Genomic DNA, 26441 nt, shown 5'->3' with positions numbered 1-26441 from the left:
TGTTGGGCCATAAAACAAAATCAATAAATTTTAAATGATTTAAATCATACAGAGTGTGTTTCCTGTATAAAACTGAATTAAGGAGAAATCAATAACAGAAAAATATCTGGAATATCTCCAAATATTTTGAAATTGAAAAAAAAAAACACATTTCAAATAACTCAAAGTTCAAAGAAAGAATCACAAGAAAATTAGAAATAATCTAATTGTATAAAGGAACAGCATATCAAACTTTGTGGGGTAAAGTATAAAAAGGTTGCAGAATACAAGGTCAGCATGCAAAAATAGTCTTATTTCTATATACTAACAGTATAAAATTATAGCAAAGTTTAAAAAAAAATCTATCCGGGGTGCCTGGGTGGCTCAAACAGTTAAACATCTACCGTCAGTTCAGGTCATGATCTCAGGGTCCTGGGATCGAGCCCCATGCCCCGCATTGAACTCCCTGCTCAGTAAGGAGCCTGCTTCTCCCTCTCCCTCTGCCCCTCCCCCCACTCATGCTCTTTCTCTCTCTCTCCCTCAAATAAATGAATAAATAAAATCTTAAAAAAAATAAATAAAAATAAATCTATCAGTAATGTCTCCAAAAAATGGAAATATTTAGGTATAAATTAAACAAAAAACAAAAAATAAATGTGCAGAATCTATATGCTTTAACTACAAAATACTAAAAAAATAAATAATTAAAATCCAAGAAGACTTCAGTAATTGAGAAACAAACCATATTCATGGTTTGGAAGATTCAATATAATGAAGTGCTAATTCTTCACCAATTAATATATAATTTTAATGCAATTCCTTTCAAGTCCCCAGAAATATTTTTTTGTTAATGTAGGCAAATAATTCAATTGTGTAAAATGGTGGTGGGGGTGGGGGTCTTATTATAAGTTACTGAAATATCCAGGGCAAGGCTGTGCAGCTAACATGCCAATAATTGCAAGGGTTTGGATGCTGTTTCCAAATTTATGCTGGGTACAAGGATGGTTCTGGGTTCTATTATGGGCTGATACTACTGGGACAGTAAGAGAATGATTCCCCTGTCAGTGCTTGTTTTGTGGGCCAAATCTCTGCAGATTGGGCCTGGAGAAACTGAGGACACAGTATCCCTCCTTTTGTTTTCTCATTTCCCAAGAGAGAGTCCCCGCATGTATACTTGGCTATCCTCATTCTTTTCTCTCTATCCCCTCCAGGCCACCTTACAGAATATAAGACCTATATTGAGTCCAGTCTGCAGGAAGCAAAAACAAATGCCAATTGCATTATATCTACATTTGCTTTATCGCATGGTGTATTAGCATGAGGATTTCAATTTTTGTTTAATCTCTTGTTTTTAAAGCTCCAATTTAAGAAATTCATTTAAGCATACCCTTGATAGAAATACCTACTCCACATGACCCAACTAATTCTCACCTCTTCATAGTTGATCCACCAGAAAGAATCATATCTGGACTACTACGTCCAAGTAAGATATAACTGATAGCAAAAATTATTCTTTTTTAAAATAAAAAGATTTATTTATTTATTTATTTGAGGGAGAGAGAGCCCAGGGGGGAGGGGCAGAGAGTACTTAAGCAGATTCCATGCTGAGCAGAGACCCAGTTGCAGGGCTGTATCTCACTACCCTGAGATCACAACCTGAGCAGAAACCAAGAGTCGGATGCTTAACCAACGGTGCCACCCAGGTGCCCCATAGCAAAAATTATTATTGATGGGAGGAATCAAATTCCTACCACCCTGATAGACAGATAAGCGGTATTAATTATATTGATTAATATGTAGCCAGCCTTTGTAATTTTCAAATTGCTTCCAGACATTTTTTTTTCATTTTATCCTGATTACACATAAATGTGGAGTATATGTGATTTGCTTATAGTCATGTAAATGGCAGAATTGGTTCATAACCCAAGTCTAACACTCTTCCTATATAACCTTAGGAAGTAAAGTGTTATTAACAGTTCTATAAGCAATATCTAGTGTCAGAAAATAAAAATTACCCAGGATGTTAGAAGAACCATTTATTTTGAATAGTTTTTTTTCTTTTGTTCCCATGATTAGTGAGTTATTAAATAATTTGCCTTATTTGAAAAAGGATTTGACATGGTATGTTCTTTTTGTTTACTAGAAACGTGCCAGATCTAAACTGAGTACTTTCCCTTTTACATTTCTGTATCCTCATCTCTTGCCTTGACATAAGAGTCATTAGAAATATATATGGTCCCAAATTTCAGATTATATAAAAATAATATGCCTAGAAATGTGATTTATATTTATACTTGAATATTATTGTATTTGAATATAGGTGATAAATTTTCTTTAGTCAGAATACTAGATTTAACTGGGGGGAAACACCATGTTAAAAGCTGAGAGGTTAATTGCTTTTTTTGCAATTTATCCATTCATAATTTCTCTGAGAAGCTACTCCAAAAGATACCCTACATGGAATTTCTAAAACAGCTGTATAGTTTGTTATGTGAGGCACTTTTTTGTGATTGATGACAACAACAAAACTAATACCATAGTAAGGATGGCAGCAGATGGAAGGTTTGCTCAGCTTCTTCCTTCTCTAAATCCCCCTGCTCCCACCTCGTGTTTGGCATCCTCCCATTGCACTTCTTCATCTGACTCCATATATTTCCCACATCTTGGTCCTCTTGTTTCTCCTTCCTTGTCTCAGGCTGCTCTGCCAATTTCTTCTCCCAAAACTCCGACTACTGGAACTGGAACAGTCATGAATCACACACCCAGTGGCAACCAGTTTATATTTTAGAGTGATTTAAAGGAGAGCGATAATAAATATAAAATTGGCTTTCCTGGAAACTTCAATGGATAGGTTTTAAAGTTTCCTTTTCTGGGCAAGGCATTGAGCAATAAAAATAAATGGTAAAGTCAATGTAGTCATTAAGTCAGCAGTTCACCAGGGTGATGGGTAGTACCACTCCCAAACGAACATTTTGATAATTCAGAGTGCTTTTTCTTGTTTCATTTATTCACGGGCACAGTTGAAATGCAGTGTGCGGGGACAGGGAGCCATACATCTTGCTGAGTAGGGCAGTCCTGCACAATGAAAAAAATTCTTTTGTGTACCACATGACTTCCAAATGTCCCGATGTAGATTGATGAAGTTGAAAGAAAAAACCTGTTATCCTTTTTACATTTTATTTTTGGTTAGAAATCCAACTCCACATTGAAAATAAACACAAAGCATTACTTACAAAGTTTTAGTACATACTGTTTTTCAGAAATGCAACTACCATGTAAATCAAGGGAATATTTGACTACATTTTTATCAGAACTTTACCAAAACTTGTTTACCATTGCAGAAAATTACCTCGTGGCAATAAGACCACTAGAACTTGAATCTCCTAGATAGTACAATTTAACAATTGGCATTCATAGCAGTGACAACCATGATAATTCTATACCTAGGTGTGAGCTTCTTGGTTCCATCATTATGTCTCCTAATGTGGTTGGGCCTGAGCATTTATTTTTGAAAAACACATTATTTTGTTACAAATTACTTACTTTCTATTTCTTTTTCCATTACTGTTAGGTGAGTATATTGATTTTTTAAAATTATTATTATATTTAATTTCATTTCAATATAGTAGGTTTGTTTTTCAAAGGGACTGCTAGATCTCATAGAATTAAGAATTATGGTATGATGTAATTAAGTGGACTAATACCAATTAGTAGGTACAAAAATTACATAGTAAGTTATTTAGCTGAACATGAGAAGTACTAATTGTATAAGCCTGAAATCAAGATTTGTTGGGAATAATCGATACACATATATGCGTCGACTGATATTTATATTGTGTATAAATGATGCTATGTGTAAATGATAAAACAAAGTTGCATTAAAGTTGGCCTTATAATACAGATGTCTAATAGGCATGTGAGTCTTCCTTATCAACTTTCGGGGATGCTGACCAGTCATGTAATGAAAATGGATGGCACCTGAATGAGAAAATAATTATGTGGCTATCTGAAGGAGGATGGCCATACCCAAAGGATGAACAAAATCCTTCAAGCAAAACTAACAGCACCATAATGAGCTAAGAAGTGACAGGCACAAGCACAAGCAGATCATGTTGGCTTGAAGCAAGCAGAGTTTGAGCTGCTTCACTGCCTCATTTAAACAGAAGAGTGTGCTCAGCATGAAACTAAGAGACAGCTTACGGAGAATGACACCCTGCAGCTAACAGCTGCTGCTAACACCCAAAAGACAGAGTATATAGAAGGCATATTTATTTATTTTTGCAATTTGTGAGGAAGTGATTGCCTGACGTGAATCAGACTTTTCTGACTCACTCTTATGAAGAGGAAGCACCAAGGTCAATAGCCCAATGACACTGTGCAGAAGATACTGCCATACTTATATACTTTAGTGGAATAGCTGGAAGTAATTTTAACAAGACTATTGTGACTGTGTCATTTGCATAAATATAAATAATTTGCTGATTATGGTTGTTCTTAAGAAAAATAGACATTCAGGGGCGCCTGGGTGGCTCAGTCAGTTAAGCGTTTGCCTTCGGCTCAGGTCATGATCCCAGGGTCCTGGGATCTAGTCCCGCATCGGGCTCCCTGCTCAGGGGGGAGCCTGCTTCTCCCTCTCCCTCTGCCTGCTGCCCCCCCGCTTGTGCTCACTCACTCTCTCTCTGTCAAATAAATTTTAAAAAAAGAAAAATAGACATTCAAAACTAAACACCCTAAAGCATAATTTTAATGGTATTTCTCCAGAGCCTATACTGTATTCAATCCCAATTTTTATTCTGAAAATTGTACCCATATTGAGTTCAGGCCCAGGACCAAGCCAAAAAGCAGAGGACATACGACTTTAAGTGAAAGAAATACTGACCCCATAAATATCTATATCACTATTTAAGAAAGATATGTTTAATAGAAAAACCATGATTTCTCACATAAAATCCAGGTTTTGTTTAAGAATCCAAAGATAAAGTATAGTAAAAAAATAAATAATAGTATGTGCTTCTTTATTGAAATGCTGGTAGTTTTAAATTTTTGACGTGAATAATTGGATATGTCATATGTGAATCTACCAAGGAATAAAATAGAGGTCATAAAATGTAAAGACATGATAGGACTTATTTATAACCTCATAAAACAAACTGGCATTTTTAATATCTTAAGCTGGCCATTTTACTATATTTATATATGGGTCCTCACTAAAAAGTCCTGTCCCTGATTTGAACACATCACGTATGAGAGGTAAAAGGCACAAGGTAGATGGCAGACACAAATGTCATTCTGTTTATAATTCTCATTTTAAGTTGGTGACATTCTATCATACAACCAAGGTGATGATATATCTTTATAAGAATCTGTAGGGTGCTGCTGAACTTTTCCAACAACACTTAGATCCTAACAAATTAATTTTTGATGAAGTATCAGCAGATGGAGGTTAAGAAAAGTTCGTGCAATATGGTGTTATAAAATAAAGAAAACATGTGTGTCCTTTTTCAAACTTGGTTTAATATATTTTTTAGAGACAATAGTTTTACTTAAAAGCATTAATATAGTTCAGTGTTTGGGAAGTGTTATGGGAGGAGGTGTGAGTAGCCATTGTGGTGGTGGTAAAATGCAGTGAGCCCTAATATGGAATATAATATATAATTCATTGTAATAATGGTGAAGAACACACACTGGGTGACATATTTTAATGCGCTAGTAAGTGAATGATCAAGAAAAGAGAGAATGTAGGGTCATGTGGGTGGCTCAGTCAGTTAAGCATCTGCCTTTGGCTAAGGTTATGATCCCAGGGTCCTGGGATCTAGCTGCGAGTGGGCTCCCTGATCAATGGGGAGCCTGATTTTCCCTTTCCCTCTGCCCCTCCCTGCCGCTTGTGCTCTCTCTCTCTAAAATAAATAAATCTTGGGCGCCTGGGTGGCTCAGTTGGTTAAGCGACTGCCTTCGGCTCAGGTCATGATCCTGGAGACCCAGGATCGAGTCCCGCATCGGGCTCCCTGCTCAGCAGGGAGTCTGCTTCTCCCTCTGACCCTCCCCCCTCTCATGTGCTCTCTCTCTCTCAAATAAATAAATAAAATCTTTAAAAAAATAAATAAATAAATAAATAAAATAAATAAATCTTTAAAAAAGAGAGAGAGAACTTAAAAGTAGAGGCCATTGAATAAATGAAGTGGAGGTAAGAAAACAGATTCTTAAAATATTTTTTAAAATCTGCTACATCAAATCATTCCCATGATATTTAATCCTTTCTGATCAACAGGATGATCACAGTTTCATTAACCTGTTAGTTACAGATCAAACAAGAGATTCTTTTACAAGTTATGTCTCTTTTAATCCAGCTATTATTTAGATATTTCAGAGAAAGACAATAAGTTACTTTAAGTTGTTTAGAAAACAAGGTACAAATAGAAAATATTTACTATTACTACTATTAAAACATCTGCTTCCATTCACCCAATTTGAGACAGACCTTACTGATTTGCCTACACATTCATGGCTACTTTTATTAAGTGCCCTTTATAAATTTGCTTTTCATATTACAGTTACAATATAAAAGAAATGAAAATGGATGCACTTTGTTTAAAGATATCAGTGGAAGTAAATTATTTCCATAATGAAGAACAGATCCAAACACAATTATTTAATCATACAATTAAAGGATATTACAAGGTCCTGCAAACCTTGAATATTTATTTTCCCAGCAATTTACTATTTTATATATTTATTATATGGACTAAAATTCCTGCAATTAGAATAACTTCTTTTGGATGTAGAATAAAGAAAGGGCTTTATTGTGGTTTTATACAGTATTTTTATGATATTTAGAAGATAACTATTAAAACTAAGTTCTGGTGGAATGGGCCTAAGAGAAAAGGGAGGAAGGATGCTTGTTTAAAGATAACCTTCTCATGCATCCTTCTCATTTCATTAGCATGGATTGATTTATTAAACTAGCCAGTTGCTCACCAAAGCCTTACCTAAGAATTATGAGGTAGAAAAGCCATTAAATGTAAATGTGAATTTACAAGTGTGTTAGAAACAAAGGCAAAACCCTTAGGGGCATAGACTTTGTCAGGTGGGTTTCCATGGAGCCAGAGCCTAGGGAAGCCTCCAGGAAGCATAAAGGTGTCAGGGAAAACAGATCCAGGGTTTGAGAGGGCCTTAGTAATAGACATGTTATAGTATACAAAAGACTCAGTTCACTCCTCCAACTTCTCTCTCTGTCTCTGCCATGAATAACATATACGAAATTACTTTTAACCATATGACAAATATATTTATAAATACTGCATGTGTATCTCTGCCTACAAATCAGGCGTGGAAGAAATATTTCATTTCCTTGTTTTTTAGAAGTTAAGACATTTGGACTTGAGTCTCTTTCTCATAAGTCTACCTAGAAATTCTACCTTAGTCATTTTTAGTGCATCCCTTCCCTTGAATTGTACTAAGGTCCCAAGACCTTACTCAGCAGTAGTAATAAGGACGCTTTTCTAGTCATTGGTTATCAGCCTACTGCTGGGATGCTCAAAGCCCCAGTTTGGTGGTGATGTATGTTACTTTGGTGTCATGCATGGAATATTTTTGGACAAAGAGTGAGCCTTGAGCCTGGGACCCAATCTGCCACATGAGCCGTGTGACCATGTCTGAGATCTGGCCACCTTTTCCAGGCACTGCAATGGAGTGATTCAAAATTCTTTCCTTCTCACAGAGCCTCACAAGCATCTAAACCTCCTTCCCGCTTCAAGGGAATCCCTCTCACTCTTTCTCCTTTTCCTTAGAAGTTTTCCAACAGCTTCTTCTTCCCTTCAGAGATACTAGCTCAAGTTTAAAGTTTTACAAACAATAAGAAATACCTTTGATTCCAAGTAGTTTCTGCTCTCTGTCCATCCAACATTCTAGAGGCAAGGAATTACCAAAGTAGTCTCCCTGCTTAAACTGAGGGATAAGGGGGAAAATACCAGTAATATAAGTATGGATTGATATTTCAATAAATTATACTGTCATAGAGAAATAGCTTCATGCATTGATATCACCAGACACACTGGTAATAAAGAAATTCATTCCAAAATACAATTTTAAACAAATACCTAGTTACTAAATTCTGACAAAAAAAATTTAGTCTGACTTGTACATCATTCATGTAACTATTTTATAGACACGGAAAGTAAATCACATTTAAGACATATTTGATGTATTTTATTTATTGAAAATATAAAATTATACAAAATCTGGAATGTATAGTCACTGTACTCAGTATAAAGAGATATTGAATAAAGACAGCTGTATTTTAGCCATTGAATCAGAGGTACTTAAAATGAGAGAAAGTAATGAGAAAGCTCTCTTATGAGTTATTCCCAAGCTATTTGCCCTTTCTAGTTTTGCCTGTCTTTTTTTTTTTTTTAGTTTTTATGTATTTTATGTTCTTGTTTGGTGGGTAGAAAGCTCTGGGGTCTGGAGAGGGAGAACATCCGTTAGGCCTTTTAGGTAAACAGAAAGTTGGACAGATTGAGAAAAAAATGATCTCTATTTAGATTGTGTTTACCATTTCCAGGATTTTCATTTCTAGGGAGGATATTAATAAAGAAATGTATCCTGACTTAGGAAGTTCAAGCTGGGTTTAATTGTATTCCTTCTAGAATTTCACATAACCTCTGCCAATAATCCCCATCTTTCACTCTTGCTTTCACTTGTTATAGAATTTACTGAAGAGTAAGAAGAGAATAGTAAGACACACCAGGGACAGGAATGAGAGTGCACAGATAGTTCCATACCATTCACCTTCAGGTGATAAAAATGACCTATGAGAAGTATCACCATAAGAGGTTTTTTGTTTTTGTTTTTGTTTTTGCTTTTTAACTCAGAAAGATAGGCATAGCAGAAAAAGAGAGACTAATGGGGAACCGAATTTCCAAAAGTAAACTCATTTCACCATTTCATATCAAGCCACTCTGGACAGAAGATGGTAGCAACAACAGGATAAAGTTTTGAGGAGCATTGTGTACTAGACATGTTGTAGCACAGCTGAAGGTCTCCTGATAGGCTTACAATATTTCCCCACATTTTCTTTACCTATGGTTCTATCCTCATTCAAACATTTAAAAATGATTATTTTTACTGACATTTTAAACTAACGCAGTGGAAAAATGGGGCCATCAGATTGATACCATCAAGGATGGTGACCATAAGATTTATCAATTTAACACTTTTAAGAAGCTTTCATTCCTAAGGGTAAGCTTGTGATTTAAGATCAGAAGTTTAAGCCTAACTAAATTCTACTTTTACATGACAAAATAAAAACTAAAATACTGGAAGTTTCTATAGCTTTTTCAGGGGGGAATTATTCTCAGATCATTTGTGTTGATCATACAGTTCTTTCTCTTTTAAGGTAATTGAAATCCACAAAACCTCAGTAAGTTTATTTTTAAACAACATAATCAGTATTTTTAGGTGAACGGGAAGGATATTAGACTAAGGGTTAAGTATTGAGGAGTAATGGTATCTCTTCACAGATCATAAAGATCTGCAGTTTCATTAATAACAATAAATACTGAGTACCTACTCTGGTACTCATTAAACAGGACAGATAAGGCCAGAGTCTTTATGGAGTGTATAACTCTAGTCAGGGCTGATGGGAGGGAGAGGGTACAATAACATAAATAAGTAATCAAGCTAATTTCACCTAGTGATTGGTGCAATGAAGGAAATAAACAGGATGATATGACAGATGGGTGTTCTGTGTCCATTTAGCTTTCGCCTATTTATGGTCAGAAGACACTGAGCTTTGAATGAAAGCTCTGAGTGTAAGGAAACAGCTGGATTGAAATCTCTTTTCTCCAACAATCCAATCCCTGGATAATCTAAGGGTTTTTTCCTTTCATTTCAGCCCTTCTTTATCTACTTTCTGTTCTTCTCACTGGCATCCCTATTCTCCTAGAGCCAAGCTTCTGTGTCTAGAAGTCTTGCCTTTGGCCATTAACTTTAACCATTCCTGATATCTGGTTTCTGGCATAGATCTCTTCCAGGAAGTTGATATGGGAAGGAAAAGAAGTATAAGATTCAAATGTATCAGTGTGGTTACTTGTGATTATATTATGTTAAAATATTTTGTATCCATTCATCTATTCATGGACATTTAGGTTTCTTCCATTATATATATATGTTATATATATATATAGTTTGTTGCCTGTCATCAATACCTTCTAGGTCATTTGGTACCTATTACCCAGTCTAAACTAATTTACATATTATTTCCTCTGAATATTATTATAAAAAACAGAAAGAGCTAGAAATGAAATGTCATATATATATATATATATATATATATATAACTTAACCATAAAAAAAGAATGAGATCTTGCCATTTGCAACAACATGGATGGACCTAGAGGGTATTATGTTAGGTGAAATAATTCAGACAGAGAAAGACAAATACCATATGATGTTACTTATGTGGAATCTAAAATACAAAACAAAAGAACAAAAAAATTAAAAATGGACTCATAAATACAGAGAACAAACAGGTGGCTGCTAGAGGGGAAGGGGTGAGGGATGGAGACAATACGTGAAGAGGTACAGACTTTCAGTTATAAAATAAGTAAGTTGAAGAGATGAAAAGTACAGCACAGGGAATATAATCAATAATATTTTTTAAATGTTTTATGATGACAGATGGTGACCACACTTATCGTGCTGAACACTGAGTAATGCACAGAATAGGCAAATCGCTATGTTGTACACCTGAAATAAATATAACATGGTATGTCAACTATACTTTGATAAAAATATATATATATATTTTGTAGAGAGAAGTTAAATAGATGATTTCAGAAGTGGTTTTTAGATTTAAAGCATTTATTTTGATCAGCTTGCATTTAATAGTGAGTCGCAATCATCTTTGAAGCTGATTTATTTCCTTTTTTGTTTAGTTTTTTTAAAGAAAGATATGCTTCAAAATGACCCTGTTGACCTTTTGTGTGTGTGTATATATATATATATATGTATACACATACACACACATATATGACATTTGTGTATATATGTGTATATATATGATATTTGATAGTTTTAAGTCATAGAATTTTTAGAAGCAAAAATTCTTTTAAAAAACTGATCTAACTACAGAAAATACAGAAGCAGCACCACATGATTGAAGTGTATGAGCTTTCACTCCTTCTTATTCAGGTCTAATTCTCAGGCACATGAATTATTGGCTTTCCTCATTCCACATCATAAGACATAAGTTCTAAAGTATTAAGTAACTATTTTCTTTAGTCTGTTAACTTTTCAGAATCCCAGACCATGAGAGTCAAGTCAATAATGTGACATTTTATTTCTAGCTCTTTCTGTCTTTTATAATAATATTCAGAGGAAATAATATGTAAATCAGTTTAGACTGGGTAATAGGTACCAAAGGACCTAGAAGGTATTGATGGCAGGCAACAAACCTATGCTCTGAACGTAAAGGAAGAGTTCAAGTATTTACTAAAGAAATAGTTTATTACTGCATCCGTAAGAACTGTGGCATTACATTCATTCTCACATTCATCCTTACTCATGAGTCACAGTATCAAATGTGCTGGGTTAAAACATAAACAAAGAAAAAACAAAACAAAAATAAAATAGATGCAGAGGAAACTCAACACATCATTCAGGTGATAACTGGGTTTTTAAAGAAATCTTTAATTAATATAAATTTGAAAAGTAAATAAATTCTGGCTAAGCTGAGGATATTAACATCAGGCAGTGATGTGCTTATAAACCTATTCTCAGAAAAATGCAAGTCCTGACTTGTAGCATTTGCCAGTTTCCATGGTGTAAATACTACCACCATGACAAATTTCAAGTGGTGCGAAGTGAAGCCCCTGAATGTGGAATTAGGAAAATATATATACCACTGTCTTATACACCAGTACAAGTCAACTGCAATGGACCACTGTATCAGACCGGATAACATTTATCTGAAGTTTAAAATGTTTCTAATCCATAAAAGTTGATTTATTTGGCACTGTGGGGGATAAGTTAATATAAATTAATTTTCTAGGTAATGAATGTATCACCCTTAAGCATTAGAACATTTTGAATAGTAACTATTTCTTAATGAAAATATCTTTAAAGCGTATGGTACATTTTTCTGCCTACAGAGTGTAATTTTATCAATGGCTGATAACCAAGGCCCTCACTTAACATTATGCTGCGCAGTGAGGAAGGTTGTGTAGATAGTGGTTAAAAGTACACAGTCTTAAGCCAACTGTTTGGGAAAAAAATCCCATCTCCACCACTAAATACCTGTGTGATATTAAGCAAATTACCTAGACTTTGTATACTTTGGTTTCCTTACCTTCAAACTGGGTAAATTATAAGTGCAGTTGGTTCTTGTTATTCAAGATTGCTATATCTTATAAAAGCACCAAAAACAGTGGATTAGTGAATATGGAAACATTGTACCTAGGAGAAATGCAGGGTTAGTTTCCTGCAAGCTGATTTGTCAATTAATCAATATGTAACCTAGTTTTCTGTGTGTTTCTGTTTAAAGATAAATTATTTCATATGTATTTTTGATTCATTAACATTGAACTAACAGTCAAGAGCCCTATACAGCTGATGCATGCACAAAGTTTATCTGACTATTCTCTCCATAAGTCAGACCACGGCTTTCTTGCACTTAGGAATACTTGATAACACTACGCTTCGGAGCCATTTTAAACAGCAAAATCACCAAAATCACCGCAAAAAAACCCACAAAAATGTGAAAAATATGGAACTAACTAGGCTGCAAAAGAACACCGTTTACAGTAGGAGAGCTGAAACAAGAAGGCAGAGCTTTACCTAGTTTCACCTCAGCAGGGAATGTGCACATCCTGTGACTTCAAACTTTTTGCCACGCTGTGCACACATCTGTGAATGTCTGCATAAACATTGATTTTGGGGCTATAAATAAATGTTAGCAAGCAGACAGTTCACAAATACGGAATCTGTGAATAAAGAGGGCCAACAGTACTTCACAGTGTTGTTAATACACACAAATTGCTTACAACAGTAAGTGCTCAACAGATGTCAGTTTAAACTACAATTTTAAATGTAGGAACTGTTGAAATATGAAAAAAAATATTTGCTTTTGCCTTTATGAATTTGCCCCAGGTTGCCATTTTTATTTTATTTTTTCCATTATCCAGTATACTACCACGTGCTGCCAAGCTTCCACTTTTTTCTCACTGTTATCAGTGTGCACTCCAGCCTCTTAACCTTCTCCCTGCACCCTCGCTCTTTGCAAAAACAGTTGAATTGACTACTTAGAAAATCTGAGTGAGGACTTGAGAGTACTCTGAGTGAATCCCCAGCTCTACTCTGGTCCTTTTTTATTTATTCGCCTTTTGCTTCTATTCCCTAAATCCTGCCTGTATTGCAAGTATTTGAGCTTGCCAGGAATCTGCCTTATGTTTTCATACATGGAGTGGAGTTTTATTACCATTTGGGGCTAGGGCTCAGATTGTATGTTTATAGTCAAGGGTTTTGACCAAGAAATGTCCTAGTCTAGGAGCTATGGCCTATTTATGATCCTTCGTGGATGCGACACTCAGACCACATGATAGATTATTATGTCATGATAGGTTATGGTGAACTTTAAGATAGGGCTTATGGGTAGACTCCCTGGTAGATTTTATTTAAATATCACTCCCTCTACTAAATGTTCAGCTGAATTCCATGGTCACAAGGAAGCTAGTGCATGATGAAGGATTTTATACTATTTATAATAATATAAAACAAAAGGCTCTCATTATTAAAATGCTGTTAACTTTTGAAGTCAAATTTTGGATGTCACTTGAGGATTTTGCCTTGCTGAGATGCTAATTCTGGTGGGTTTTAAAATAGCTTATATATAAACTTTAAAAAATAAACCAAGGGATGGGAGGATTCCCTCAGTGAACTTAGATGTTATGAATTGCAGTATGAGGATTTAAATAAACCTATTTAATCACTTATGTTCATGTTGGATTCTTAGATTTAGGTATTTCCTAAAGAATTTCTCAGCTAAGCCCTGTGATAAATTTTATTATTCCATGTTGGCTAATTACATAAATGCTATTTAAAATCTAGACATTATTAAAGGTTAATAAGATAATGAATTCCAGTACTCTTTTTTAAAACAAGGATAAATTTTTTTACTTTTTATCTTCATATTCAGTTAGATATATATTGCTGTTGCCTTTTTGTAAATGTTCTATAATTCCATTAACATTTTGTTGATCTGTAAATTCATATAAGCTTGAAGTTTTAAAGGTGCAATTTCATATCCAATATCAATAGCGCTAAAACAAACACAACAAAGGAAATAAAACCCCTAAAATTTAATGCCGCACAAACGGAAACTGTGTTAAAATGTTGTCCTCTTATGAGTTAGTATATGTATGGGAAATACACTTTAATGAAATGTATGGGCTCTAGAAGAGTAGATAACTTTGTTTTACAATGAACTGAAAGTTCAGAGAACTATCCATCATTCAGTTACCAGAATAGTAAATTAAATCAAGGGGGCAAGGAAAGAGAAGAAAGGAAATAAAGGAAAAGCAGGAGGTGAGTTAATAAAGAGATATTGCTTGTGAACTAACTTCTTCCTACAAAAATGATAGGAAAACAGCAGAGAGGGCAACCAAGAGAAAATTGCATCAGGTTTCAGTGTTTATGTTTTTGATGGAAATGTACAAATCATTTCCATCCCTTGTGGTGCTGTCATGCTCCATCACTTTAGTCCATTTTCACCTTGCAAAGAAATTCTGAATGGGGCTCCCTGCTCCGGCAGCTAATTAATCTCTCACAAGCCTGCTCTTGCAGCCTGTCTGCCTGGAATGCCCCACCTTAAACCAGTGACTCGGAGCAGATTTCTTTCCCCCTTGAGCAGTTCTTCCTTCCTTTAAGCTATGTGAAGACCCAGCTTTTCCTTTTCATCTGGGAAACTATGTGAGCTATATCACTGAGGAGTTCCTCCCTCTATCCCACCACCATAAATGAATATATTCTCAAATAGCTGAATTGAGTTTTTAATGAACAACAAAGCCTGAATATAAATTGTGAATGTGCACAGTGTTTTACCAATAATACATATATGCAAGGATACACATGACTAGAACAATACATTTTCTGTGTATATGTGTGTTTGTTAGATCTTCACTATAATGAAACACATATAATCATATTTGTAATACTGTTGTATTTGCCTTTAAAAATACTACCAAACTTTGCAATAGGAGACTTTTTAGTATAATGACAAATTATATATTTTAAGAAAAATCTTTTAAGTTAAAAGCATAATCCTTTATAAGTCAAAATGCTTCAATTAAAAATAATAAATACCATATTCAGATGTTTTGTATTTAATAAATATAGTTTTCTAAAAAGTTACCAGTAATGAACTACTTACAAATAGAAATGCTTAATTTTGTCACAGATAGGACTCTATTTCAGTAACAGTGCATAGGAGGTTAAAAATATTAATCATACTTTTATTTCTTGTTCATGCTGTTTCCAGATCAATCCTTTTTTTCTCCAATATCTAATCTGCTATTTTGCTCACTCAACAATCTCTTTATTTCACATATTATGCTTATTAATTCATCCATGTTCTTCTTTTTTATAGTCTCCATTTATCTTCTGAGATTCTTTATTCACACACCCATTATAACTATCTGTACTTTTTTATTCTTAAACATATTTATAACAGATGGTTGGCATCTTTGTCTTCTGTTATAAACATTTGATTCATCCCAGAATCTGTTTCTATGACTGAGATTTTGTTTTGATTATGGGTCACAGCTAGTACCTCTTCACATGTGAAGTAATTTTTTTAAATTACATGCTGGTTGTTATTAATGGCAAATTATAGGGAGTCTATATTAGGTGGTCTTTTTATAAAAGGTAGTGAGTTCTATCCTAGTGATAAGTTAAATTATCAGCAGATTATTTTTGCCCTTTCTGTCTTGGATTTATTCTTTGGCAAGACAAGTTTACTTTGGTTTTGAACTTAGTTCATGAAGATGACACTTACTTTTACTGTGGGGTCTTTCTGGAGTCTCAGCTGAACTTGTGAGGTGCCCAGTGAGTTCTCTTCACTCTGGTTGGGGTTTAAATACAGTGTCTTCCAGCAGTACCTGGACTCTGGTATCATTGTTCAGTTCTCAAACACAGAGCAGGAAATCTCTGCTCTTACTCTGTAGAATTGCCATCTATAACTTGACCAATAATTCCTAGGAAATCCCCATAAAAACTACTGCCATTCCAATGAGTTCCTTTTCTCATACCCTGTGCTGCAAATTCCAGGCATCTCCACAGCCCCAGTTATTCTCTCTGCCCCTTGCCTGCCTGAGACTTTGGTTCTACTGGGGTCCTACTGCTACATTTGATAGCAGGGAAGTGCTTCCTAGCAGCAAGTCAGGAGGGTCATGGAGCTCATGTTGCTTTTTCTTTCTCTCAAAGATTACTGTCTTGTGCTGTGCTTAGTTTAATGCCAGAAAACAGTTGCCTTATGTAATTTGTGTAACTTTATAGTCATTTATTGTGTGGGAAGTACAGTACTGGATACTCTATCATAGTTGCAAACACAAATCCTAACAGGACATTTTTATTGTTAGATAAAGTATACAAGGGGGATTGCCATAGATGAGGCAAGTGAAGGGGGAGGGTAAGTGAGGCAGGAGCTTTAGAGTTAATACAGAGCTTGTGACTCAAGGGGTTTTGCAACAAACTGCATCTATACTTTAAAATACAAAACTGAAGGAGAGATGAACTTCCAAGATGGAGCCACTAACACACTTGGTGATGTCTTTGTGGAAGACAACAAATCTGATTAGAAATTAGAGGTGGGTCCAGTTTCTCTCCTTCTGCCATTTATATTTAGCAGGTAGCTATCCCATTAAAATATAAGTCATAATAAAAAGAAACCAACCCCAAACTTATGAAGAATTGCAAAAATGGAAGAGTAAGTTAATATAAACTAAATTCTACTAAAGAACTTATAGTGCATAAAGAATTACCTAAGCACAGTTATCAATAATTCATAGCACACTATATTTTCAAAGAAATTACAGAAATGCTATTTTTAAATTTATTTTATGTAATGAAACATCAAAAGTGCTAAAGTATTCCATTATGATGGAGTACAAGAGAGTACAAGAGAGTACATACATGTGAAAAGTAGACGAAGAAATATCAGGAAATAAGTGAAATAAAAAACATAAAAGCTTTTGATGGCTCACACACATACACACACAAATAAAAATAAGCACAATTGACAATTATAAAGGTGTGAAAAATGAGAACTATATATATATAAGGATATAAGTATCATAGACAAAATGTTAAATGTAGAGGCGGAAAGAGAAAAAATAAAAATAAAACATAGTTGGAAATAAAACATAGTTGGTATTTCTAAAGAAATAAAAAGTGAAATAAATGGAAGATAAAAACCTAAAAATATAATGGAGGAGACTGTCCTAGAATAACCGAAGTCTAAGAATAATAGATCGAAATTACCATCAAGTCATGCCATGATAAAATTTCTGAACTGCAGTGTTTGTGAAAGACCTATGAGAGCTATTGCACATAAAAAGCAAATAATCCACAAAGGTAATTGGACAGAAATAGGAGGAGAGATTAGGTTGTCCTCAGACTTTGCCTGTAGTACAAAGAGTAGAACATTTCTTCACAAAAATTTGAGAACTGATGATGTCAGATATTACAGCCAGACAGAATTGCTCTTGAAGTACTGAATGATCAAGAAAATGGAAACAATATGGGTGCAGAAGATCAATTTAAATATATATTTGATAAAAACTGGGAGGACGGGTTGGGGGGCACTAAGCAACTATGAGATTTGTGATTATTGATCAAATATGTGTTATGATTTTTGATGTAATATTAACAGTATGATTTCAAAGAATTAGAAGGTGGGTAAAAGAAAAGTGGGAGGAATTAGACATTTGTTCATTTCCTTTTTTAATTATACTTTTCTATAAATGAAAAAATAATTTAAAATAACATAATTTTAATATTTTTTCTTAATGTTAGGATGTCTTTTAGAGAATGATATCTCATAATAATAAAATATTTACTTGACTGAGCAATGCCTTTAATTCTGCCTGTTTTGTTTTATGGTTAAATTCTTTTTTTTTTTAATGTAATAATTTACTACTATATTTTTTTCTTGAGAGAGAGAAAGAGAGAGTATGTGCGTGAGTGGGGGAAGGGGCAAAGAGAGACTCTTAAACAGGCACCATGCTCAGTGTGCAGCCCGATGTAGGGCTCATCTCATGACCCTGAGTTCATGACCTGAACCAAAATCAAGAGTCACACACTTAACCAAGTGAGCTACCCGGGTGCCCAGTAATATACTCTTTTAATAAAATAAATATGTACTTCTTATTTTTCTGTAAAATATCTCTCTGTCTCTCCATAAAAGTATGGAGAACAATTACATTTCTGGAACAATTACCCTAATAATTAAAGATGATTATTTCAATATAATTGGCTTTGGAGTATAAACCTTTAAAGAAATGCTTTGTACTTATATTTCAGGAATCATTAGAAAATAGCAGGGAAATTTTCTACAAATGAAACTGCATTTCATTGTTTTCTTTTCTTAGTATATTCCCTTATTAGATGGGGACAATTTTTATGTAGTCATTTCATGAGAAGGAGTAAATGCCACAATATAAAGATGGCTTTACCAAGTGACTTTATAAATTGAAGGTAACTTAAATTTAGTGAGTTTTATGCTACTAATTCTATAAAGTGCTTAGGATATAAGGTGACTATAGAATTTTCCCTTAAAATGTGCTTCTTACACATTTTTGCCATTTATAAAACTACCTTTTGCCTCAGATACTTAAATTATCTTCATTAGCATTGTGTAGACAGCATAAGAAACATTTAGGTGCTAACTCCTAAAATGTGAACTCTTCATTTCTCTCTATACAGTGAAAGATGCAGATGCACTTTGTATGGACATACAGATTCTGTGAACAGCATTGAGTTTTTTCCTTGCTCCAACACTCTTCTCACAGGTTCTGCAGATAAAACCCTGTCTGTATGGGATGCAAGAACAGTAAGCAAATTATTAGCCCTTTCTCTAGGTTTTGATAAGTCTAATCACTCTTGGTCTTTCTTTAGGTGCTAAGTACAACTTATAAAGTAATTGTGCAAGAATGGTAGTAGGTTCCTATTTATAAGATCTTGCTTATGTACTCCTATCTACCCTGCCTCCTAAATGTAAGGCTTATAAAAATAATGGCAACTACTTCATTAAACATTAATTCAACAATTACTTATTGAGATAGAAACTCTGCTGGTACAGGGAATATGAAAGGGGAACACATATCGCTTCTCCTTAAGGATCTTGTAGCAAAGAGAAACAAGAGACTATCTTAATGCAGTGAGATAGGCTTTTAAATGGAAGGACACATAAGGTACAGGAGGAGATCAAGGAGAACTGTTATCTGCCTGAAAGAGTATGGATGGCTTCCAAGAGGAGTCAGTGGTTGAGCTGAGATGTGGACGATAAGTAAGATATACCAGGTAGTCTTGAGAAGGGTGGATTATGGGAATGGGTAGTGCATGTACAAAGCACTAGAAATATGAGGCTACAATGGCGTGTTCTAGGAATAATGATATGTATGAATAGAGCTTATGGAAGAAGAAAGAAATGGCAGGCAAGAGTATTGAGATAGACAAGGACAAGATCATGAAGTATCGGACTCAAGTTTTATAGTGTTTCAGAGGGAAACTGTTAGAATGTGAAGGAAGCAGGGTAGCATAATCAAATTTGCCTTTTAGAAAGGCTAATATAATACAGTAGTTGAATAAGGAAGTCAGTTATATTGAGGAAGCTGATACAACAGGCTATGAGTGGATGGGAATTTGAACTGGGGAACTGTAACAAAAAATGGGGGAGAATGAATTAAAGACAAGAGGTTTAACTCTCAGAATTTCTTTTTTTTTTAATATTTTATTTATTTATTTGAGAGAGAAAACACAGGGGGGGGGGGGGGGGAAGCACAGAGAGAGAGAGAGGGAGAAGGAGACTCCTCACTGAGCAGGGAGCAGGACACAGGGCTCAATCCCAGAACCCTGAGATCATGACCTGAGCCAGAGACAGACAAGCTTAACTGACTGAGCCACCCAGGTGCCTCAGCTCTCAGAATTTGAAGAGTGATTGGAGATAGAGATTATGGGAAGAGAAGGTGTGTAAAGTGACCAGCTGTGTCAGTTTGTCCAAGACTGGGGAATCTCTTGGGTCTTGGGATTTTCAGTGCTAAAACTAGACACTCCTAGCTCACTGTTGCTTTAACAAGGAAATAGATGTAAAGAAATGATGAGTATTAAAGAGGGCACATGTTGTGATAAGCACTGGGTGTTATATGCAACTAATGAATCACTGAACAGTACATCAAAAACTAATGACGTACTCGCCAAAGGCAAGGGAAGCAAGGGCAAAAATGAACTCTTGGGACTTCATCAAGATAAAAAGCTTTTGCACAGCAAAAGAAACAGTCAACAAAACCAAAAGACAACCGACAGAATGGGAGAAGATATTTGCAAATGACATATCAGATAAAGGGCTAGTATCCAAAATCTATAAAGAACTTATCAAACTCAACACCCAAAGAACAAAGAATCCAATCAAGAAATGGGCAGAAGACATGAACAGACATTTTTCCAAAGAAGACATCCAAATGGCCAACAGACACATGAAAAAGTGCTCAACATCGCCCGGCATCAGGGAAATCCAAATCAAAACCTCAATGAGATACCACCTCACACCAGTCAGAATGGCTAAAATTAACAAGTCAGGAAACAACAGATGTTGGCGAGGATGCAGGGAAAGGGGAACCCTCCTACACTGTTGGTGGGAATGCAAGCTGGTGCAGCCACTCTGGAAAACAGTATGGAGGTTCCTCAAAAAGTTGAAAATAGAGATACCATATGATCCAGCAATTGCACTACTGGGTATTTACCCCAAAGATACAAATGTAGGGATCCGAAGGTGTACGTGCACCCCAATGCTTATAGCAGCAATGTCCACAATAGCCAAACTGTGGAAAGAGCCGAGATGTCCATCAACGATGAATGGATAAAGAAGATGTGGTATATATATACAATGGAATATTATGCAGCCATCAAAAGGAATGAAATCTTGCCATTTGCAATGACGTGGATGGAACTGGAGGGTGTTATGCTGAGCAAAATAAGTCAATCAGAGAAAGACATGTATCATATGATATGAGGAATTCTTAATCTCAGGAAACAAACTGAGGGTTGCTGGTTGGGGGGTGGGGTGGGAGGGATGGGGTGACTGGGTGATAGACACTGGGGAGGGTATGTGCTCTGGTAAGTGCTGTGAATTGTGCAAGACTGTTGAATCTCGGATCTGTACCTCTGAAACAAATAATGCAATATATGTTAAGAAAAAAAAAAAAAGAAGATAGCAGGAGGGGAAGAATGAAGGGGGGAAATCGGAGGGGGAGACAAACCATGAGAGACGATGGGCTCTGAAAAACAAACTGAGGGTTCTGGGGGGGGGGTGGGAGGATGGGTTAGCCTGGTGATGGGTATTAAAGAGGGCACGTTCTGCATAGAGCACTGGGTGTTATGCACAAACAATGAACCATGGAACACTACATCTAAAACTAATGATGTAATGTATGGTGATTAACATAACAATAAAAAATTTAGAAAAACCTAATGATGTACTATATGTTGGCTAACTGAACATAATAAAAAAAAAAATTAAACATGGAGACAGAAGGTGAAAACTACATTTTCAAACACTTTGGATGTGAAGATGAAGAGGAGAAAAGGCTGTAGCTCTAGGGTCAAAATAAAAACAAAGGGTCCTCCTTTGTTCAGATAGCAAACAACAGGCTTATTTGCATAGGGAAAGAACAGGGGAAGAAAAAGGGTTTGTAGGTGGAGGAAAGAGAAGATATAACACAGAGGCTTATTGAGCACAGATTTTAGTAATTTGAGAAATGCCGAGACATGCAAAACAAGGTCTCCATATCCTTTCTTAGCAACATTTGTTGAGGAAAACAAAGAAAACAAGGACTCCAGGAGACTATACAAAAGAGAAGAAATATGCATAGTTTCTGATCCCTGGGTCACTAAAGAAATACAACTTATAATTTCTCCCATTTATCTTCCCATAAAAGACACATGACTAACATCAATAAAGGAATATAATGATGAACATACAAATGGTGGGAATAGCAATCCAAATCAATATAAGAGGCCCCATTTAGTCTTCTGAGACAAATTAATTTGGGATGAATAGAGAACAAGAAGTCCTCAGGTTCACATATTATAGAAAAAGGCTACAAATGTCTTAGACACCTACTTCACATGTTGCAGAAATTTAGACTTCTGATGAAGCAGAAGTCAAAAGGCACTGGGGCAAAAGAGTGTCAGACATGACTTAATAAAATCAGAATGATTTGTTGTTGAGTGCATAGGTCCCTCAGCCTCCTCCTTGCTTTAAAAAAGCTTGGACTCTGATGCAGCAGAGTTTACTCATGCTAATGGAGCATCAGTGGAAAAGCAAGAGTTTCAAATGCATTTAGCCTAAATACTTAGATGTGAAGTGCATATAAAAGCAACTGGTAAAGAAAAACCCACAGAGAAAATATTGATTTAGCAGTGACCTAAATTTTATGTTCATTTTCCCTTGATTTCATGTTTTTCCCCCTCTCTCTGAAAGTTCTATAACTGAATATTCTCAGAAAACATGTCTCTTATTTATTTTCTCTCATATGAAAAACTGAAGCACTAATGATTGGAAGTAAAACTGTTCTTATTAAGAGAAGTTGCCTCTACGTATCTGCCTTAAATGCACAGAGTTGTGTACTGATGGTAACCTTTCTACGCAATGTTGCAAGCTCTTTTTGTATTGTTCTTATTCCCCATGGTATCTCTGAGAGCAGAAAAAAGAAATTCAGCACAGAACAGGGCCTTTAGTATACATTAGCATAGCACTGGATTAAATGTATGTGCATTGAAAGGTTGTGAATCCCAAAAGTATCTATTTAGTTCATATATAATATAAATATATATATTAAGTTGGTTTAATGGCAAATTAAAATTTATATTACTATGCACACTAGCTTTAAATTAATTAATACTAGGGGACTCCTGGGTGGCTCAGTCGTTTAAGCATCAAACTCTTGATTTTGGCTCAGGTCATGATCTCAGGGTCCTGAGATTGAGCCCTGCACTGGGTTCTGCACTCAGTGGGGAGTCCGCTGGAGATTCTCTCTCTCCTTCTCCCTCTGCCCCTACCCCTGCTCCTGTGCTCATGCACTCTCTCTCAAATAAATAAATAAATCTTAAATAAATAGATAGATAAATAAATAAATAAAAGTAAGTTAATTAATACTAGGAAAAGGACTCTACAATATTTTGATGTGAATGAAATGTTCATAAATAATAGTAAATGCATCACTGATTAGAAATAAAATTCATTTGAGGGCTCCCGCCTAGTAGTCCTGCTGCCCCTCCCTATCTCAGTGGTGGCAGTGGTTGGAACTGGCCGGCCCGCAGCCTCCAACATGCCCTGTCCTTCCAGGGCTGCAGGGAGTTCAGCTGAAGTGAAGAAAATCAAGATATTTCATTTTTTACAAATTGAAGTTTTGTGGAAACTCTGCATTGAGCAAGTCTATTGGTGCCATTTTTCCAACAGCTTTTGCTCACGTTGTGTCTCTGTGTCACATTTCGAATCTCCCTGACTGAGGAGGAGCAAGATGGAGGAGGAGTAGGAGACCTAAATTTCATCTGGTTCCAGGAATTCAGCTAGATAATTATCAAACCAGTCAGAACACCTACAAACCCAACAGGAGATCGAAGAAAAGAATAGCAGCACATTCTGCATGGAGCACTGGGTGTTATACGCAAACAATGAGTCATGGAACACTACATCAAAAACTAATGATGTGATATATGGTGATTAACATAACATAATAAAAAAAATAAAAAAATCAGGAACAACAAGAACCAAAAGAATAGCAGCAAGTCTATGAACAGAGAAAAGTTACCACTTTCTGGAAGTGCATATTTTTCTGGGGTTGTTGTTAGCATTGTGTTCTCTTATTCATCTATTCTCCTCTGGACAAAATGACAAGACAGAAAAACTCACCTCAAAAAAAAAACAAGAAGCTGTATCAACTGCCAGGGACCTAATCAATAGGATGTCAGAACTAGAGTTCAGAATGACGGTTATAAAGATACTAGCTGGGCTTGAAAAAAGCATAGAAGATACTAGAGAATCCCTTTCTTGAGAAATAAAAGAACTAAAATCTAACCAAGTAGAAATCAAAAAGGCTATTAATGAGGTGCAATAAAAAATGGAGGCTCTAACTGCTAGGAAAAATGAGACAGAAGAGAGAATTAGTAATATAGAAGACCAAATGATGGAGAATAAAGAAGCTGAGAAAAAGAGAGATAAACAACTACTGGATCATGAGGAGAGAATTTGAGAGAAAAGTGATAACATAAAGTGAAACAACATTAGAATAATTGAGATCACAGAAGAAGACGAAAAAGAGAGAGGGGCAGAAGGTATATTGGAGCAAATTATAGCAGAGAACTTCCCTAATTTGGGGAAGGAAACAGGCATCAAAATATAGGAGGCACAGAGAACCCCCCTCAAAATCAATAAAAATAGGTCAACACCCTTTTACATCTAATACTAAAACTCACAAGTCTCAGAGACAAAGAGAAAATCCTGAAAGCAGCTCGGGACAAGAGGTCTGTAACCTACAATGGTAGAAACATTAGATTGGCAGCAGACCTATGCACAGGGACCTGGCAGGCCAGAAAGGACTGGCATGATATATTCAGAGCACTAAATGAGAAAAATACACAGCCAAGAATACTATGTCCAGCTAAGCTGTCATTGAAAATACAAGGAGAGAGAAAAAGCTTCCAGGACAAACAAAAACTAAAAGAATTTGCTAACACCAAACCAGCCCTACAAGAAATATTGAAAGGGGTCCTCTAAGCAAAGAGAGAGCCTAAAAGTAACATAGACCAGAAAAGAACAGAGACAATATACAGTAACAGTCACCTTACAGGCAATACAATGGCACTAAATTCATATCTTTCAATAGTTACCCTGAATGTAAATGGGCTAAATGCCCCAGTCAAAAGACACAGGGTATCAGATTGGATAAAAAAAACAAGACCCATCAATATACTGTCTACAAGAGACTCATTTTAGACTCAAAGACACCTCCAGAATGAAAGTGAGGGGGTGGAAAACCATTTACCATGCTAGTGAACATCAAAAGAAAGCTGGGGTGGCAATCTTTATATCAAACAAATTAGATTTTAAACCAAAGACTATAATAAGAGAGGAGGAAGGACACTATATCATACTTAAAGGGTCAATCCAACAAGAAGATCTAAAAATTGTAAATATTTATGCCCTTAACATGGGAGCAGCCAATCATAAAGGCCAATTAATAACAAAATCAAAGAAATACATAGACAATAACACAGTAATACTATGGGACTTTAACATCCCCCTCACTGAAATGGACAGGTCACCTAAGCAAAAGATCAACAAGGTAATAAAGGTGTTAAATGACACACTGGACCAGATGGACTTCACAAATATATTCAGAACATTCCATCCCAAAGCAACAGAATACACATTCTTCTCTAGTGCGCATGGAACGTTCTCCAGAATAGACCACATCCTGGGTCAAAATCAGGTCTCAACCAGTACCAAAAGACTGGGATCATTCCCTGCATATTTTCAGACCACGATGCTTTGAAACTAGAACTCAATCACAAGAGGGAAGTCGGAAAGAACTCAAATACATGGAGGCTAAAGAGCATCCTCCTAAAGAATGAATGGGTCAACCAGGAAATTAAAGAAGGATTTTAAAAATTCATAGAAATAAATGAAAATGAAAACACAACTGTTCAAAATCTTTGGGATGCAGCAAAGGTGATCCTAAGAGGAAATTATAGAGCAATACAAGCGTTTCTCAAGAAACAAGAAAGGTCTCAAATATACAACCTAACCCTACACCTAAAGGAGCTGGAGAAAGAACAGCAAATAAAACCTAAACCCAGCAGGAGAAGAGAAATAATAAAGATCAGAGCAGAAATCAGTGAAATAGAAACCAAAAGAACAGTAGAACAGATCAACGAAACTAGGAGCTGGTTCTTTGAAAGAATTAACAAGATTGATAAACCCCTGGCCAGGCTTATCAAAAAGAAAAGAGAAATGACCCAAATCAACAAAATCATGAATGAAAGAGGAGAGATCACAACCAACACCAGAAAATACAATTATAAGAACATATTATGAGCAAGTATGTGCCAACAAATTAGATAATCTGGAAGAAATGGATGAATTCCTAGAGATGTATAAACTACCAAAACTGAACCAGGAAGAACTAAAAAAC

At 35.6% G+C, this 26441-nt stretch overlaps 1 protein-coding gene across 1 annotated transcript in view; it reads left to right on the top strand.

Annotated features, from left to right (window-relative positions):
• SPAG16 (sperm associated antigen 16) overlaps nt 1-26441 on the top strand; it is a 947698-nt gene that overhangs the window by 541524 nt on the left and 379733 nt on the right. The window contains exon 13 of the mRNA XM_032402814.1: nt 18955-19081. Within this exon, the coding sequence (XP_032258705.1) occupies nt 18955-19081 (127 nt within the window). The remainder of the gene's footprint in view (nt 1-18954; nt 19082-26441) is intronic.

Source organism: Phoca vitulina, unplaced genomic scaffold (assembly GCF_004348235.1).
Source record: "Phoca vitulina isolate PV1807 unplaced genomic scaffold, GSC_HSeal_1.0 scaffold1, whole genome shotgun sequence".
In the NCBI taxonomy this organism is placed as follows: Eukaryota; Metazoa; Chordata; class Mammalia; order Carnivora; family Phocidae; genus Phoca; species Phoca vitulina.
Note: the sequence above shows the minus strand (reverse complement) of the source record. Positions and strands in the feature narration are given on the sequence as shown.